The sequence below is a fragment of the Fukomys damarensis genome, unplaced genomic scaffold (assembly GCF_012274545.1).
Source record: "Fukomys damarensis isolate Sample0158 unplaced genomic scaffold, DMR_v1.0_HiC HiC_scaffold_9, whole genome shotgun sequence".
NCBI classification, from domain to species: Eukaryota; Metazoa; Chordata; class Mammalia; order Rodentia; family Bathyergidae; genus Fukomys; species Fukomys damarensis.
In genome coordinates this window covers 47,772,739-47,792,485 of record NW_022900921.1, presented here as the reverse complement: position 1 = coordinate 47,792,485, position 19,747 = coordinate 47,772,739, and the positions used below count along the sequence as shown (strand labels likewise).

Genomic DNA, 19,747 nt, shown 5'->3' with positions numbered 1-19,747 from the left:
TTTCATTGCTTTTAAGTAGTGTATTTAGTTATCAAAAGAGTGGGTTACATAGACTACTTACATGTATATGTTTTATATAAAGTGAAAATTGCTATATAATGTATTCGTATGAACTTTGCAGGATAGACCCATCAGCCCTGCTATAGCCATCCATTTATTGTCTTGATCTCTTCTATGGGGCTGAAACAGATGAACACATGAAGCTCAAGAGTGGCCTAATGCAGGCCCTGAGAATGGGTTCCAACCTGAGCAGGGTCTTTGTCCTCAAGGAGAGGCACGAGGATCCTCTACCTCTGCTGTGACACCAGGTCTGGCCCTGAGGAAAGACATGAGTGTTGGGGGTGATAGCCCAATGGGTTGTTGGGTGATAGCCCAACGGGTTGTCAGGGTGATAGCCCAACGGGTTGTCAGGGTGATAGCCTGACCAGTCACTGGCAGATGCCCAGTTGCCTAATGAGACAGCAGGGGATGAAAGAATAAAATACAATAAACAAGGAATAAAGTATAATGAACAATAGTTTTACTGGGGGGGCTGGGAATTGATCTTAGCTAAAGACCACCTGACCTTAGCTCTATCCTGGCTAAGACCACAAACCCTGGATTAGTCAGTTTTTAATATAATAATTTTATATAATCAACAGCTGATTATATAACATAGCAAGGGGGCATGAAAGTAGATGTCAGGAATAGCAGAACTAATGCACTTAATGAGCCAGGCTGTTAAAAGTGGAGTAATATGTATATTCGTGAAGAATAGGTCACGGTTAACATACCACCTGTGCTAACTTGCAGGTCATAGCTAATGAGCCACCTGTATTAGCGAACATTTGATCTTAGAGAATGGTTTCATAGAGGCATAATTCCTCAGCTGCAGTGGTTTTTTTTTCATTGTTGTTGTTATTAGAGATGTCACAACCTCATCAATCATTGAGACCTCAATTGTGACTATTGGCATAGGGAAGTCTGTCTCCAATCACTAGCTAAAAGGTCAGTTAGCAGATCACACTTAGGTCTTGGAGTAACTCATAATTTTAATCAATAGCTGAATTATAAGCCACTTCATTAATCTCTAAAGCCTGCTCCATGCAGTTTGAAGCTGGTCTTTTGTGTACAAGGATCCTCCACCCTTGATGTGATACAAGGTCTGTCCCCAAGGAAAGACACAAGGATCTTCCACCCGTGCTGTGATACCAGGTCTGTTCCTGAGCACAGGCCCTAGGATCCTTCCCCAGCAGTGACAGCTGAGGTTGGCATGAAGCAGACCGACTAAATCAGGCCAAGTGGCTGGTGCAGCAGGAAGGCTGAGCCTCCTTGTCAGTCTCCTTCTAATGAGTGTTTGTGTGCTCCCATTTCCCTAGCCTCTGCTACAGAAACCTCTGTGGATCCTTTGGGTGAGGGAAAGTGTGCTCATCCCCAGCTCGCTGAATCCTGTTCCATGGCTGAGTTGGTCACCACTTTGTGACACTGGCCCTGGGGCGCTGCTGGCTTGATGAGCTGATTGTGGGAGAGGAGGGGCATTCCCTGCCTCGCCTGCTGGGAGAGCAAGACCTGGCTGCAGGCCATGTAGACTGAAGGACTCACCCTTTGGGTGCTGCACTCACCCTTTGTCCGTGTGCAAGACCAGCAGGGATCCAGCCTTAGCAAGTCACCAAGGGAGGGCACAGTGACTGGAAACCCATTGGAAGCAGGCAGGGGTGGTGCCAGTGTCCTATCAGTGCTTGATTTACACTGACCTCAGTCACTGTCCAACACTTCCTGTTTATACAAATCCCAGAAAGGGAGCGATAGAGCAGGTCAGCCGATCCCAGCCCACTCACACTATGAGTTTTTCTGAGCAAGAAGGCTGGGAGAGAGAGAGAGATTGAGAGAGAGAGTGCAAGATGGAGAAATACTATGACAATTGACCCTACAGATTCTGGCAGCTGCACACACAAACTGGTGATGGAGCTCAGGCTGAAGCTGAGGCCTGGGAGCCATGGGCTGGGGCTGTGCTACCCTGACTGAGCAGAATATGGGGACAGCTGGCTCAGCAGGGCGCTGAGGTGGGTATAAAGAGGGTGCAAATGTTCCCCTTCTGCCAGTGTCCAAATCAGGCCCTCACTAGATGGCATGATTCCACTCCCACAGGCCAGGGCATCGACCACGGGGGCCACCAGTGTGGATACCACCATCCACCAGTCACGTTTGGCCTGGGCACCCATGGCCCAGTGACAGTGACACAAAATTAACCACCACACACATCTAGCGTGTAAGAACAAGGAAGAGTCTCTGTGTGGGGTCTGTCCAGGGCTGTGTTCCCCAGGATAGCATAGCAGCAACAACCATTCCATGTTCACCATCATGTCCTGGCAGCAGCAAGGCTGGGAGGACCCTACTCTAGTGGACCATAGAGGACAGATGGAAGGACTTTCCTTACTGAGAACCGGATTTCCCATGACAGGGATAGATTTTGTTTTTCCTTCCTGCCTTCAGCCGTTGTTCATGCCTCAGTGCATGTGTGGACTGCCACGTGCCCAGCATGGTACCAAGTTAGTTCTTGGTGAGTGGTGGAGAGGGTTCTCTGACCTGCTGAGCTCAGTGCAGTGGAGAGGTGACAACAGGGCAGAACAAAGGCTGAGAGCCAGGGAACAGGGAACCCAGAGGCTGGGGAGGAGCCTGGGTTGGGACAGTACAGCCAGGCAGGGAGCGTGTGGGATCATGGCCCCTTGGAATGAGAGGAAAGAATCCAGAGCCCAGAGAGCAACAGTGACGGCTGGGGGGCAGACCTTTGTCCTGCTCCTATGCAGAAGAATAAACAAATGTTTGTGCTGCGGACAAAACAAGGAGCCACCATCCAGGGCAGCCACCCTCCTGCATCACCATCTGCTGCTTGGTTTGCTTGGCTTGGTCTTCAAAGAGCTGGTGTCTAATGACGGGAAAGAGGATAAAATACAGAATGGTCTTGCCCACTGGCTCACTTGGAGACCACTTTGTTGAAAAGTATGGCGACACATGAGGCCACTGAGGCAGCAGAGGGTAAGGAGCACAGATTCAAGCCTGTGAAGGAGTCAGGAGGCAGGGCAGGCAGCTGAGCACTGGCAGCTTTGAATCCTTTCTGGGCCTCTGGGAACAGAAGGTCCCACTGGTCCCTGCCTGTGGTGACCCAGAGTGTGAGAGGCTGAGAGGAGGTGGCCGGTCTGTGGGCCCCAGAGAGTGGGTGCCGGGAGTGTGCTTGAGCATCACCCGCTGCCCCCAGGACTGGCTATCTTGTGGATGGGCAGTCTTCAGGTCGGGGTTTTAAAAACATTCAATAAAAATATTTGGTTTTGTTTTTGCCTTTGTTTCTACAAGGAGCAAATGTGCCTAGAACTGAATCAGTGTGTGAAGTTCTTGTGTAGAATCTGTAACCCTGGCTTTGCCATCTCAGATCAGCACTGCTTGAGGAGAACTGACAGGAGCAGGTGTGAGGGTTTGAGAGAGTCCACGGGGTTCACACGTGGGAACCTGGTCCTCCGTGCTGCAGTACCAGGTGGCAAGGCTGTGGAGGGCTTGAGCCCTGGATGCAGAATGCCTTCCTCTGCCCCTGAGTCCATGCTGCCATGGGCCAGGGTCATTTCCCACAAGCGCAGGCTGCGAGGAAGCAAGGCTGCCATGTCCTTGCCCATGTGCGTCCTCCCACAGAAGCTGTCAGCAGAAGCCCCAAGATGCTTGCTCTTGGGTCTCAGGCCTCTAGAACCATGATCCATGTAGACTTTGCTTTATACACTACCTAGCCTCTGGTATCCTGTTACAGCAACAGAAAACAGTACAGCGGAGAGGAGGTCTGGGAGTGAGAAGGACGTCGGAGTGGGAGGAGGCTCCCAGGAAGGGGAGCCAAGACTTGGAGAAGAAGGGAACAAAAGCCTTATGATGCGTCAGCTCTGGAGGATGCAGGAAGCATCCAGGCCAGGCTGGAGAGAATTGGGGCACCCACAGCCACCTGCACCATCTTGGGGGACAGATCCTGGCCCTAGGTCTCTGTGCAGGGAAAACGCTTGCTAGTAGCGCAGGCCCATCAAAACCCAGAGACAGTTGGAGGCCCTGGGGAGAAAGAGAGAGCCTCAGGTTTCAGATAACACTTCTCTCTTATTTGCATTCACTCACGGCAGCAAATTATCTCTCCACTGTTGCTTCTGGATTTTTGAAAGTGTTCCATCTTGTCTGTGTTTCCTGGGGAGTTGGCACCCCTCATACGGCATCCCGAGGCTTCCTGATGCCACTACGCATCCCTGAACCTCAGGACAAAGGGCAGTAGCATTTCAATGAGGGAGGAAATGAGAAACATATTCCCTGAAGGGCCATGCATAAGGAACAGCAAGCCTTTCACTCAAAAAATGCCAAATGAGCATGGCCATTATTTCCTACACTCGAGTGACTGGCAAAGAGACAGCAGCCACCAGAGGCTGCAGCCTGAAGCTCAACAGGACTCAAAGATCCAAGGCAAGTGGTTTGTTATTAATGGGACTGCAGGGATGCTGGCATTTACCTGTGGGCCTCTGCAGAGCCTGCACATCAGGCCTCAGATTTGCAAATGTGCAAGGTCAAGTTCTGAAGCATAAGCCCTTCTGGCTGGCAGATAAACTCTTTCTGTTCCCATCAGACTGATGAGGGAAACCCATGCTCACAGCCACTGCCCATGTTCTCTGCTGCCACCGTGGTGCTCTCTGTCACCTCCACTGTGCTCCCAGAACACCTTGTTCTGTATCCTCCAGGACGAAGCACAGAGAGCAGAGAGAGTTTGACTCTGCTAAAGCAACCTTGGATGGCTGCCCGGAGCACAGCACACCCCAAGGCTTTGCATGCAAACTTCCTTTCCTTCCTACAGGATCCAGATGCCAGCCTCCCGGCCAGTGTCCCCAAGTCCTTCCTTCCTTCCAGAGTTAAGTTACCAAATTAATCCATACCCTGCTCCACACTGCTGTGGGCAACCTCTCTACCATTCCACAGCCAGGCTTTGAAATTGTTCTCCTTACCATAATCAAGTCTGCAGGCAGATTTGATCTCAGAAGTGTTGCTTGTTGTTTTAAATAGTCTTTTTTTTTTCTTGTCTTGGCAAAGTTCATCCTATTCTGGCTGCAAATTTTTAGAGTTTAGCATTTATGTCTTCCATCTTTGGGGTCTGGAGGGTTTAACGTGGCAGTTTTTCTCTTACACAGGCATGGATGCATGCACATTTTGCTTTTGGATATAAGACTTATCTGTGGGGGATGGAAGTAAACAGAGGCAGCCATCTTTGGCTGATGCAGTCTAGATATTTGCTACCATTGGTGAAGGCTCATTTAAGAAATTTGTACATAAGACTGCAGAATTCCCATGTGTTCTAGGATCTCTGTTTTTATTTGTTTTTCAAACATGAGAGGCACTGGCACACTGCAGAGATCCATCGAGTTCTGAGTCCTTCTCTTTGGCATGAGCTGACTATGGCTGGGCACACTAAAGACCCCCATCTCCCAGCCTCCTTTGCAGCTTGGCATGGTCATATGACCATCACTGACTCAGATCTTTCAGGGTTGCCTTGCAGGACCTGCTCCTCTGTACCTGTCCTCCTTCATGAACTGGATCACAGAAGCGGCTGAGACCAAATGAGATAGAAGGAGCGCAAATCCTGAAAGCCATGTAGAGCAAAGCACCCACGTGGGTGCCCTAGGATTCTAGTGTCTGTCTGTCCAGTTACCTTTGTGTTGACTCTCATTCACTCAAGTGATGCTGCACTCTTTCCTGCCTCCCGGCTTCAGAGATGCTGTGACCTAGTATGCCCACAGGAGAGCAGTCTGTATGTGTGGTTCCTTCTTCTGGCCAGGTGGGGATCACACATGGGTGCACCAGCTCCTCTCTGCATTGTCATGAGCAGCACCAACCAGCAGATGATGGGTGGAGTGGGGCACCGCAGAGCCAGCGAGCACAGTCTGCCCCATAGAGTCCTGTCCTTGCTCTTAGCCTCAGTCCAATCAGCTGCAGCCTGAGAATGAGCACCAAATGAGGATGAGGAGAGCAACTGTGGTACTTTGACCTCATCAATACATAGTTGTCTCTGCCCTTGTTCCCAGAACGCACCTCCTGAAACACAGGGACTCTCTAGAACAGTAAGAGCACCTCTTGTGCGCCATGGCAGGGGGGCTGGTAGATGAGTCTCTAGATAGCTTCAAGATGGCAACTTTCAGCTCCACTCCAGCCTCTGGAGAGGGGAGAAGAGTTAACGATCAAGCTGATCACCAAAAGCCAGTGAAGTAATCCACATCATGCCTATGTAGCAAAGCCTCCACAGCTCTTAAAGGATTGGTCTCAGTGGCTTCCAGGTAGTTGAACAGGCAAGGTTCAGTAGGGTGAGCCCCAGAGAGGCCCAGAAGCACAGTGGTCCTTTCTTCACATCTCTCCCAGCCCGTCTCCTTGGGCTGCTCACCGGTAGTCCTAGTAATGTCCTTTCTAATAAATAGGTCCATGTGAGTAAAGTGCTCCTCCAAGTTCTCGGTGCTCTTCTAGTAAATTAAACTCCAAATTCCACCCTCACCCAGAGAAGACAAACCCTGGCCATGATGCTGGTGAGTGATACAAATGTGGTAATCACTGCCTTGAAACTGAGGCAACTGCTGGGGGCCTAGCCTTGGGTGCAATCTTGCACATACATTATTTCACTTCTTGTATGTATGGTGGAGCTAGGGTCAGAACCCAGCACTTTACATAGGCGAGGCAAGTGCTGTATCTCTGAGCTAGCCCCCCAACAGATGATGCAGGCTTTCAAAAGGAGATTGTATGTTATTTAATTTTTTGCAGTGCTGGGGATGGAACCTAGGGCCTCCTGCATGCTAAGCAAGTGCTCACCGCTGAGCCACACCCTGGCCCACAGCTTATTCTTCCCTTGCCACTCCGGCTGGGAGGACTATACTGTTTGAAGAGAGAGGAAGGTGGGTAGTAGGTGCAGCACTGCCCTACGAGAGAGAATAAGGCAGCCATTCTAGAGCACTGAGTTTGCAGAAGATTTTGAGCCTGACCCCTGGGCTCTCCGAAGGTGTAGGGTGAGAGGACGCACTCTGTATAGAGGGTTCCTGCCCCAATCAGTGAGCATTTCCAGCTGTGAGCATGGAGAGCCACCAGGGCTCAGAACAGCAGTTAGGAATCCACCTAGACGTCCCCTACTGGTCTTAGTTTTCAGAACACAGCAGGAAAACTTTGCTTTTATTTTGTCCTAACAATAGAGACCATGCTTCAAGAGAAAAAGGTGGCAGGTTTCAGGAGGTTGTTGGAATTAGTGCAACACCTCTAAGAGTTACCATCAGCCCTTTTTGTCCTCCCTCAGGTTCCAAATCTGCAGATGCCGCCAAGCAGGGATGGGAGACACTGTATTTGAGAATCATTCTCTTTGTACGGAATGTGTCCAGGCTCTGTTGTCCACTATCCTGCAGAGTGACAGCTGTTTGGACCACAGTTATGCTATTTTAGCTCTAAGTTGATGTTAAGTGTCCAATAGGAGATGATTTTAAGTGTCCAAGAGGATGGGCCTGAGTTCTGCAAAGACCACACCACTTTAATGGTCCAAGCTCCTGCAGATTAAATTATCTGCCAAGGATCCATTCCAGAGCCCTCTAGTATGCAACCATTTGTGTCTGAACCTGAGTGCCTGTGTGCAGAACAGGATGTCACCATGTTGGCAGCTTTCTGTTCTCTACCTGCCTCCTAGCCCCCACAGGGACAAACAAGCTGGGTGTGAGGCCCCTGACTTCACTCAGATTCCAGGGTTTGGGTAAACCCTGGGCAGAAGCACCAGGTGACTGGGGACATGCTCACTCTGGAACTTGCAACAGCCAGCATCTCAGAAAGCCCAAGCCATGAAGGTGCAGCACAGAAGGCACCGAGGCAGTGGGCAGGCATGAAGACTGACCAGCTTACCACTCAAGTTCCATAGCAGACCATGATAAAATGTGGTCCCTTGTCATGACCCTGCACTTGGTCTCCAGTTGTCCCTGCATTGTGACATCTTTTGGGCTTTCTGGCTTTGCTGGTAACTCATAGCATCTAGGATCCTTGAAGTCATTTTGTCTGAGGAACAGCTATGGCAGAGCATTTCCCCGTGATATATGAGCTCAACCCAATCCCAAGGCCATCATAGTAAGGGGTGGGGCTTTGGGAGGTGACCGGGCCACGAGAAAGCTCAGAGGAGCCCCTTCTGTGAATGCAGCACCACCTGTGAACCTGGGAGCAGACCCTTCCCTGGGGCACCACACCTGCATTTGCTGTGACCTTGGCCTTCCAAGCATCCTGAATGGTAACAGATATCCTTCTGCTGTTTGAAATTTACCTGATCGAAAGCAATTTGCTATAGCAGCCTGAGCAAACCATTAAAGAAATATTAGGCATTGGATTTTTCATGGACTAGGTATAAATTTTGGCAAGAATGTGATCTTATACACCGAAAAAGCAATAATACTTTATTTAAAATATATACAAAATTATTACTTTGAAACATATATAATACTGTCCAACGTACATCACATGACATGGATTGATGTGAATTTTGGTACCTTCATTCATTCAGTTTTGTGATTTCTGAAGCAAATCTCTGATGTTGACAGAAGGGGAAGTGCCTGGGTGTGGTCCCCTGGGGCCTGGCTGCACTCCTGGCACTGCTGGGCGCTGGAACCCAGTCCCCAAGAACTATAGGCAAATGCTGCTCTTGACAGTGCCCCTGGGGAGCAGAATTATGGGACAGGCCTCAGTCATCCTCCATCTCAGCTATAGAAGAAGGTGTCAGTTACTTCCTGACAGCTTTGCCTGGGTCGGGAGCAAGGTAAATCATGTTCTCTTTGTCTTCCACTCTCCTTGCCTCCACCACCAGACCTCAACCACCACAACTGTAAGAATGGGGAGCTGGAGGGCTGGGGATTTAGCTCAGTGACACTGGGCCTGCCTTGCAAGCTCAAGGTCCTGAGTTTAATCTCTGGTATTAAAAAAAAAAAAAAAAAAAAAAAAAAAAAAAAAAGAAAAAGGATGGGGAGCTGGAAAGAAAGAGGTAGGGAGCTGGATGGACTTCTCAATGCTGCCTCTGGGCTAGGCCCATGCCTCAAGTCCTCCTTCACCCCCAGATTGCCTTACATAAGAAGGTGCTTAATACATGCTTGCTGCATGGATGGATAAATGAATGCAGGGGTCTGCTGATGGCAAAACAAAAAAAAAACAAAACAAACCCACATTAGAATCAGAGTTTGAGGTCATCTAGACTGGCTTCCTTACTTGGCAAATGGGAAATCTGAGAGCCAGAAAAAGGAGGTGGAAAGAACAAAGGGCACCCAACTAGTCCCTGATGGGGTCAGACCTGGAGCCAGCTTCTCTGAGCTTCTCCTTAATGCCTCACCCTCTTCAGATCTGACTGGGCAGAGAGCTCATGGGGTCACCGCCCAGCATGAGAAGCTTGTGGTGGCAATGTGCGGCTTTGTGCAGGGCTCAAGAAAGGTGCCCTCTGGGCAGCTGCGCTCCTAGATCCCGACCTACGATGGGGCCCCAAAGCAGCAGTGGGCGTGAGAGTGAGGTAGGAGAAGCAGCGACCGTGGGAACCTGGCACCGCCCAGCCCATGGGCTCTGTCTGTCCTGCCCCTGCAGTGGTTCCCTTGCTGGCATGGATTCGGTCATCTTCAAGGCTCTGGAGATCCCCGGGGTGTGTAAGGAAACATGTAAACAGAGCAAGTCACTGTGGGCACTTGCTCTTGCGTGAACCCAGGGTGTGGTGTCTAGAATGCTGAGAAGGATGGCGGGGGCAGCAGAGGGCAGGGGGTTGGGCATGGCCAGGTGAGGGGCCAGACGAGCACCCAGAAGCCTTCTCGTTGCAGCCAAGCAACCCAGAGCACCTTCCACATGTGGAGCCACTCCGGGCTCCAAGACACTCCAGGGACTCAAGCGCAGGGCTCACACCTCTGCTTCCTAGTGTGAAGTCCATTCCTTTTTAGGAAAGGTAATTTGGCACTGTCAGGAATGATCATCTGACCAATGTAATCAGTCCTGTGTGAAACTCCAGACTCCTCAACCCTAAGTAACTCAGAAGAACGCTGGTGGCAAATGGAATGAACGACAGCCCAGGATGTGGCTGAGCCTCCGTGGGTGTCTGGGGTCAGAACCTGGCACCGGCGGTCTGAGGGGCTCCGTGGATACCACAAGCAGCACCCTGCCCTGCCTGCCTCCCCTTCACCCTTTCCTAGCTCTCTGAAGTCCACTCCCCATGTGTCTGATGACCTTGCAGCTCTCACCGGACCTGCCATGGTTCTTTTTCAATGAGAAACATAATGAATTCACCTTGCCAGAATTTGGAACTTGGGTACCACAGCCCATCAGGTGATACATGAGTACTTTTGTGCTTAAACAGGCACCACAAAACACAGACGAAGACTCAGGCTGCCGGAAGCCCCACGCCTTAGACAGCGGACTGGTTCTCGGTGCACACATAGACTGTGCTCGGCTGGATCCGCCTCTGGACCCGCTCAGGCACTCTGGGGAGGATGTGGAAGGTCTGTGGCAGCAGCTCAATGCAGGCCTCACGGAACTTCTTGATTCTCCAGCAGTAGACTATGGGGTTGAAGGCTGACTTGAGGTAACTGAGCCACAGGATGCAGGCGCTGGCAGTGTAGAAGGAGGAGCTGTAGTAAAAGCTCCTGCTAAACACCGACAGCAGGCTGTAGACGGAATGTGGCAGCCAGCAGAGTGAGAAGCCCACAAAGAGGATGAGGATGGTGGTGAAGGCCTTGGTCTTGAAGCTCAGGTCCAAGCTGACCTGCTGCTGCCGCTGCAGCCTCCTCAGGCCAGCCCGGGTCAGCTGCCGCAGGTCCAGGCTGTCTGACTGGTTGTGCACTCGTACTGCATTCTTGCGCACTGTGTTGAGGATGCACAGGTAGGAGCAGAGCATGACACCAAAGGGCACGAAGAACACAGCCACCACCAGTGTCACTACGTAGGCACGGTCGGCTGGGAGCTCAGTGTAGCCCAGCACGCACTGTGGGGCACGAGCTGGCACCTCCACCACCGTCCAGCCCCATAGTGAGGGGATGGCAATACAGAAGGACAGCGCCCAGGACACAGCAATGATGCCCTTGGCCCTATGTGGGGTCAGCCTATCCTGGCGCTGGACAATGATGAGGAAGCGGTCCACACTGATGATCACCAGGATGGCCACGCCTTCCAGCACAAAAAGCCAGTACAATGTGGCTGAGAGCCGGCAGAAGTGGTCCCCGAAGTGCCAGTGGACAGTGATGAGGGTGACAGCAGTGAAGGGCATGCAGCACAGAGACAGCATGATGTCACAGAAGGCCAGGGTGGCTAGCAGCAGGTTGATGGCAGAGCGCATGGCTGGCCTCTGGTACACGATGACACAGACCACTGTGTTGCCCAGGAAGCCCACCACCATCATCAGTAGCATCAGGACAGCCAGGGAGATTCTGAGGGGGGCGGACAGTGGTGTGGAGCCCAAGTCTGAGGCGTTGCTTGCGTTCAGCTGCAGGTGCTCATAGGGCTGGAAGGTGGTGCTGTTGCAGGCCATCATGGGGCAGCCTGAGGGTAGGGATGGAGAGGGCTACAGGGCAGCCCCTCAGCGCTTGGGGGGCTCCCACTGTCTGTGGGCTGGCTGCATCATCCTCTCAGATGTCCATGGGTCTCCTGGGAGTTGGCGTGGTCAGGAAGAGCAGTTTCCACTGGGTTTAGCAGCTGGGAGGTGTAATTCATCAATCACGGCCAGATCCCTCTGTGGGTATAGACTGTGTCTACTGCTTCCTGTGTGCACGCTCTGCCGCCTAGAACAGGCAGGAGAGAAGGAAGCGGGTGTTAGTCTTTTTCAGCTGTGCTGAGCAAGGCATATGTATAAACTGGATAGGTACAAATGGACACACTGCTAGGTGATTTCACATCTGTGGATTCAGCCAACCAGGATATGAGATATTCAGGAAAAACCAACTAAACTGAAATCATTCTTTCTATACAACAACTGCTTACACAGTATCTACAACATATAAGGTACTTTAAATACTCTAGAGAAGCTTTAGAGTACACATCAAGGTGCACATAACTTACATGCAAATACCATGCCATTTTACACAAGGTACTTAAACATCCAGGGATTCGGATCTCTCTGCAGGGAGTCCTAGACCCATCCCTGGGGTAGCCCAGGGCCATTGGAGCAGAGGGAGGATATTTACATGTCATTTATTTCTTGTCAAGCAGTCCAGGAAAATTTAATTCACGCTATAGTTTCATTGACTCAGGAAGTAGGTACTTTGTAATTTGCATCTATATACTAAACATTGATGTAATAACTGAAGTTTTAAGCAACCTGATTGAATGAAGCCTAGGATAAACCAACTTATGTTAGATGCTGGCTCTGATAAGCCAGCCCTCATGATCTAACTACCTTCCAAAAGTCCCACCCCTAAACATTTGAGATTTTGGGGGAACATTTTAGATGTAAGCCACAACATTTCAATCCAGGTCCCCAAAGGCTCATGTTCATCTTATTATGCAAAATGTACTCAATTTATCTCTAAGAGTTGCTAAACTGTCAACAGTTCCAATGTTTCTCAAAAGTCCGAGACCAGAGTCTCTTCTGAAACTCAATGCAACTCTTAGATGTGAGTGCCTATAAACATAAAAATGCAAATTGCACATTTCAGAGACACAGTGGCACAGTGTAGTTGTCAGCTTTCCCACTGGTGCAACACAAAATCCACAATTTAAAGGAAGAGAGGTTTAATTTGGCTCACAGTTCCAGAGGATTCATGGTCCATGGTCAGCTGGCTCCAAGGCAGAAGCAGCATGGCTGAAATGTGCGACAAAGCAAAGATGCTTCGTTCGTGGCAGCCAGGAGGCAGAGTAGGCATCAGTGTTAGAGATGAAGGGACAAGGGACCACACAGATCCCGAGGCCAGGCCTTTGTGACCCACCCAAACACACCTAGAAGTGTGCTCCAGCGATCCACAGTGCAGATCCCAATGCCAATCAAGATGACACCCGAAATACCACATCCCACTCCTGCTCAGCTTCATACCCAGACACATCTCCTTAAACTACAATCAATTTTCAATGCAGACAATAGGGTAAGTTTGTAATTCTGGCTAATACAATACAACTACCCTGCCAACTACCAGAAACTTAACCCTTTGCCCCAAAGTTTCAACAGTTCCAACATTTTTCAAAAATCCAAGTTCAAGCCTCTTTTGACACTCAAGGCAAACTCTTAGCTGTGAACCTTTGTAAAACTAGAAAACAAGTTTCATAATCTCAAAGACAAGGGTACAGGGTAAACATTCCCATTCCAAAAGAGAGGAATAGCTTAAAGCTTTCTAGGTTTTCTCTAGCTAAGTTCTCCAAATTGCCCCAAACTCCTCCCATGAACCAGTTCCAAAGGCTTCTGAAATGCACGATTAGGTATGGTCACAGCAATGACCCCACACCTGGCACAAATTTTTTTTTTTGTATTGGTCAGCTTTTTTTTAAATCACTGGGACCAAGTACCTAACATCTAGAGTTTTGATACACAGTTTCAGGGGTTTAGCCTATGGTTAACTGACTCCAAGGCAGGAACATCATGGTGGAGGGAAATTGCTCACCTCATGGCAGCCAGGAAACTGAGAGGAAGAGCCAGAATTGGGGAGAAGGGCTAAGGACAGGATTTGCTCTTCAAAGGCAAGCCTCGGTAACCCACCTCATCCAACTGGGCCTCACCTTGTATTGCCTGTTCAGCTATGAACTCATTGGTGGATTGATCCATTGATGAGTTTACAACCCAATAATCTGAGTGTCTTTCAGAAGCCCAACCTCTGAACCTATGAGACGGGGGGAGGTGGAGCATTTTAGGTGGAAGCATAACAGGTTTCTAAGTAGCTCCAGTTGAGCTGCCACCTCCCTCTGTACCATGAGCCACTCTTTCCAAGCCATTATCATGACTGGATGATAGGAAGGCCAAGTGACAGCCTGGACAAGCTCCAGATAAGGACAGCAGAAAGTAGAACAGAGGCTGCAACCAGCACCTAGTTGTAGGCTCAAGATGGGCAACAGTTTGTGGCTAGAATCACAGCTGGGGAGGATGACATCGTATCTGTGGTACTGGCAAGCATGGACACAGGACAGTCCCCCGGCTCCTCCCATACAAACAGAGGCACAAACAGTTTTAAAATTCTAGTTGTAGGCTCAAGATGGGCAACAGTTTGTGGCTAGAATCACAGCTGGGGAGGATGACATCATATCTGTGGTACTGGCAAGCATGGACACAAGGACAGTCCCCCGGCTCCTCCCATACAAACAGAGGCACAAGCAGTTTTAAAACGGGATCACATGTGTGCGCCTCCAGGATTTGAGAACCTGAGCTTCAGGCCAATGTGTGACTCAGTGGTGGGGCATTTATCTGACAGCACTGCAAAAGCAAAAGGCAAGATGAAAATTAAAACTTGAGCTTCAGTGGTTGAAAATCTGGAGGATGAGTCAAACAACGTTTTACTCTGCTCCCTAACTAGGCAGAACTGCATGCTGGGCCACCAGGGCTCCCTGGGGAGTCACCCCAGACTGGCCTCATATTGGAGCACCAGGGACTTGTTTGCTGGGGTGGGCAGGGTGCTCTGCATCTTGACAGTGGCCCACTGAGGCCATGCTTAGGGGTATCCTGGAGCAGACCACCACCTGTGGGTGCTCAGTGTGCTCCCAGGGTGGCCACCACCACCGTGGACAGGGGAGCAAATCCCTCATAGGTGCCATGGAACATGTGGTTCTTTTGGAACTGTTTTTTCACAACAGCAGGTGCAGTGATCTCAGTGAGCAGGTTTAGAATAACATGTATGAGTGTATGTTTGCATGTATCATCTATTTACCCATTACATCCCTCTTATCTATGTGTCTATCCATTGTATATATTGTATCTATCCACCCAATCTATTGTATCTATTTATTCTATCATCTATTTTCTCTCTATCTCTCTCTCTCTCTCTCTCTCTCTCTCTCTCTCTCTCTCTCTATCATCCACCTATCTGTGTCTACATCCAGTACAATTTGCTCCCTTTCTGCTGTATGGTGGTGGGCTAGATGGCTCTTTCTCCTTAGCCTTTACTTTGTCTCAGGTAACCCACTGGTGCCTGTGATGCTGGATTTTAACTTGCACTCCAGAAGAACACATTGGTTCCAAAATGGCAAATCGAGGGAATGGAGTCTATCTTGGCAGAGAGGGAGGCAAGGACCAGCCTTGTGCTGTGGGAACAGCTTGCCCCTGTCATCACCTGCAACCTTAACCTGCCTTTCTGATGTGCACCCTCAAGCAGATGGGATATTCCAACCCCAGTCACTATTGGTGAGGAGAGAAATTCAAGAACTGCCAAGAGTCATGATGCCAAGGTAGTGGGATCCCTTCCAAGTCTTACATCAGGAAGGAGGTGGGGTTATTGACAGCAGCAGGGACATTTCTTAGCAGAGCAGGAAAGGTAAGAACAAGGGAAGTGGGTAAGGACCGTGTGGGGAAGAGTCTTGAGGACATTGTGTCACTTGGCCACCCTCAGGCCTGTGGGGCTTTCACAGCTGCTTCTAAAGCAAAAGTGAAAGAGATGTTCTCTCACTGTGACAGATACCCGTGATGGTCAACTTTCAGGTGGAGAGGGTTATTTCAGTTCCCAGTTTAGGTTTCTGTTGCCAGTGCTCTGGTGCTTTGGGGCCTGTGGTGAGGCAGGGAATCATGGCAGGAAGCTCAAGGCCAAGGAAAATGCACACCTATGGCTGCTGAGAAGCAGAGGAGGGGCCGGGTCCCAAGTCCCCTGCAAGGTTGGCCCTGTCTCCAAGGACTCAGCTCCTCCCACTTGGCCCCCCACTCCCATTAGAACCACAGGCTGGTGACACTCGGGGCCCAGCAATACACAGGGCTGTTGTCCCCACCAATGTCAAACCTGCCAACTGCAGAGAACACAGGATCCCAGGCTGGGGAGCACAGAGTAGGTGGGGACTCTGTCACCATCAGTGTCTTTGTTCAACTGCAGCACTTGCCCACACTTTGCAAGCCAGAACCATTTAGGAAATGGTTTGCAGAGCCTAACAGAGTGACTGACCACAGGACCAGCTTGAGCTGTCAGGCTGAGGGCTTGGACACTAGTGTCCCATCTGTTGCCTGAGGGCCATGGGCAGGGAGACTCCCTGCAACAGGCAACCTGAACCCTTCCTTCAGGCCTCGCTTAGACAGAAGGTAATGACTGGACAAAGAAGCAGAGAGAATATCTAGAATCTGAACATCACCTAAAAGTGTACAGAGTGCTGAGGAGGAGGGGAGGACATGATATGACATGGAAGTGCACACCCCAGCTCTCCACAGTGGGTGTGGCTGTGATACTGCTGCACACATCTGCTGCATGCATCCCATCACCTTCCCGTGAGTCCTGATGGAACACCAGGGTCTTGTAAATAGCTGTTATGCTGCCTTGTTTAGGAAGTAGGGACAAGAAAAAGATCTGTGCATGGTCCATACCAATGTGATGTTGTCCACATATTTTCTAGACACACTTGGTTCAATCCAAGGTTGTGCCCACCACATGGAGGGCAGTGTCCTTCCTGTTGCTCCCATTTCCAGATGAGCAAGGGCAACAACACATTTGAATGTGCTTGAATTGAGGAAGGGGGAGGAGCAGGGAGTCCAGTTACTACTGAAGCAGCCGGCAGTGCTCTCTCCCTTCTCTCTTTTCCTGTCCCGGGAGCCTCCCTTAGGACACAGTTACGGTTTCTGGTTATGACTCTGGGTGACTGGCTGACTGGACATGTTGTGCAGTTATGAAAAGAAGCAATTTGTTAATTAGTCCTGAAAAGTCCAGAGGGCCTGGGGATGTCCATGTGACAGCTGTGTTTGTGGGTCTCCCATTCCATCTTTCTTTTGGGGTGCCCAGAGTGCCCACTCACTGTGCATTGGTGTCCAGAGGTCCTTGCATTTCCTTTGTGCATTTCACTGTCAAAGACACCTTTTCAGCTCCTTGCCTGACTAATGTAGATGTGCTGTGCACAAGGCAGAAATTTCTAAGTCCCTAAACCAGGTATGAAGCTTTTGCTCCAGACACGCAGCATATGTGCTTGTTTAAAAATGGATATAGTTTATTCACACCAGAGAAACTATTCGGTATTTACACATGTGTGACTTATTTATTTCACTTAGGAGTATATCCTCAATATGTATCCATTTTCCTGTATGAATGAATCTATTTTCTCATTCTTTATGGCTGAGTAATATTCCATTTTATACTCAATTAAAACTGAAAAAATAAAATAAAATAAAAAATGGATATAGCTCAGCATTTTAATAAAATCTGAGACAATTAGCACAGTTTCAAGATGTTAAAAAAGTGAAGATCTGCCAAAGTCGCAATTCTCCAGGTAGAGCTATGCTGTCCTCAGTCACGTGACCCAGCAGCTCCCAAAGCTGTGGGTCCTGTTGAAGAAAAACCCGACACCAGTGCCTTGCTCTTCTTTGGCCACAGAAAGGTATTCCTTCTCCAGGCCATACCTGTACCTGCCGCACAGCCCTTCCCTTTCACCTGGCTCCCTTAAAAACTGATTTTTAAACTATCATGTGTAATTTTCCTAACATTTTATGTCCTCATTATGGAGAAAGAAAAACAAACCAAAAATAGCTAAGTATTGTAAAAAATATGTATTTTAGATACAGCTTATGTATCCTTTAAACTTATATTTGATTATATTTTAATGCTTAACACCTTTACTGAGACATAATTTAGTTATCATAACATTTTTCTGTTGTAAGCTTTAATTAAATGATTTTTAATCTTTTTTAAATTCTATGCAACAATCACTACAACCCACCTGGTAGAAATTTCCAACACCTAATATCTTCTTGCAGTCAACAGACTGAATTGTTTAATAGTGGTTTTAACTTATTTTCCAAAAATAAGTTCCTAATACATACCTAGAATGTGACAGTTCCAATGGCGGCCTGAGGCTCTGGCTGCAGCCCTCTCCACCGACACCCCTTCCTTTCCTACCAGCCCCTGGGACATGTGGAGAAAAGGTGAGAAAGGGGCCAGATGAAACATTGCTAAGATTGTGTCAGTCCTCGTGCCTTGGCCCGCGCTGACGTTCAAAATCCCCAGGTAGCAGGTATTGGTGGGCAGGGAACAGGACAAGCTTTGCCCAAGTAAAGCACCAAAGTACCAACCACAAACCGCAAAGCCATGATACCCAGTGCCATGTGGAGGCAAAGGGGCCTGGGAAGCAGGTCGGCCCCAGGTCCTCCACTCAGATCCAGTCTGTGGGCCCACTCTGCTGCTTACCCTGCTAACCTGGGACACATTCCTAACTGTGCAGCCTTAGTTTCTCCTTCTGTGACAAGGGATTGGAGATTAATTATTGAGAAGAGCTCCTGCCAATCCTGGGGTTGGTCAAGGGCCAGAAGGGGACTTTTCAGGGCAGATGGCAACTTCTGTCCCCATCCTACATCATGCTGGATTCTGGGGTCATCTGAACAAGCTTTAAGTGCACAGATTCTTCGGGGTGAGGTACCAAGTCCACTTTAAAGGCACGGAATTAAAATGCTTTGCAAAACACCTCACATACTGTGCTGCTCCACTGCCTTGAGGCTACAGAGCTGGAGGCCCTGCCCCACATCCTCTGCAAGTTCCTCCATGATGGGCTCTGGGGACCCCTTGCTAACCCAGGGTCAGAAACCCTGTGTCCAGACTTCCAAGGGGTGTTAAATCCTTTCTGAGCTGACTGTCACACTCTGCCATTTACCTTGTCATATAAAAAAAATTTTTTTAAGGAACTTAGGTTTAAAATCTTACGTCTCTAAGACCCTGAATTTAAAATGCTTTGCAAAACACCTCACATACTGTGCTGCTCCACTGCCTTGAGGCTACAGAGCTGGAGGCCCTGCCCCACATCCTCTGCAAGTTCCTCCATGATGGGCTCTGGGGACCCCTTGCTAACCCAGGGTCAGAAACCCTGTGTCCAGACTTCCAAGGGGTGTTAAATCCTTTCTGAGCTGACTGTCACACTCTGCCATTTACCTTGTCATATAAAAAAAAATTTTTTTAAGGAACTTAGGTTTAAAATCTTACGTCTCTAAGACCCTGAGCAAGAAATTAATCTTGTTGAATATTTATCAAGTAATTTCCATAGAGCATAAAGATTGAATGATGAATTCTTCCTTTTAGGTATTTATAGTCTCATCTATTTTTATTCTGTGCATGAGCTGTATATCCCAGCACTTTGGGAGGCTGAGGCATGAGGACTGAAAGTTCAAGCCCTACCTGGGCAATTTAATAATTTTAGTAAGACCTAATCTCAAAATAAAAATAAAAAGGCTGAGGTGTAGCTCAGTGGGAAGGCCTTGGTTCAATCCCCAGAACCACACACACACACACACACACACACACACTCATGCATGCACACACACATGCACACACGCACACACGCACATTAAAGACAACACAGACCACACAGTAGACTCACAGGTCAGAACTCTGGGCTGGGGAACCAGTAGTCTGCTCCATGGGGACTTGAAGCACTGTGCCCCTTGGGATGGTGATGGGTGATGAGAGGCAAAGGCAGTGGTGAAAGGCAGCTGGACAGCACTGGTGACACAGAGAATCCATTGTCTACACAAGAGGCCACCCAAAGGGTTACACATGGACCCCGGACCATCCTGTGGCCTCTGAGGTCAGCCTCCTGAGTCCCACTCTGCACCCAGCACTTTCCCTGAGGCTTAATGAGGGTCACAGCACAGTTGGGAGAA

General features: G+C 49.3%; 1 protein-coding gene across 1 annotated transcript; it reads right to left on the bottom strand.

Moving 5' to 3' along the window:
• Nucleotides 1-8,984: 8,984 nt before the first annotated feature.
• Gpr45 (G protein-coupled receptor 45) lies at nt 8,985-17,995 on the bottom strand. The gene is made up of 2 exons (XM_019204268.2): nt 17,921-17,995; nt 8,985-11,783 (listed from the first exon to the last, which is right to left on the bottom strand). The coding sequence occupies exon 2, from the start codon at nt 11,534-11,536 to the stop codon at nt 10,415-10,417; it is 1,122 nt and encodes a 373-aa protein (XP_019059813.1). The 5' UTR covers nt 11,537-11,783; nt 17,921-17,995; the 3' UTR covers nt 8,985-10,414.
• Nucleotides 17,996-19,747: the final 1,752 nt, after the last annotated feature.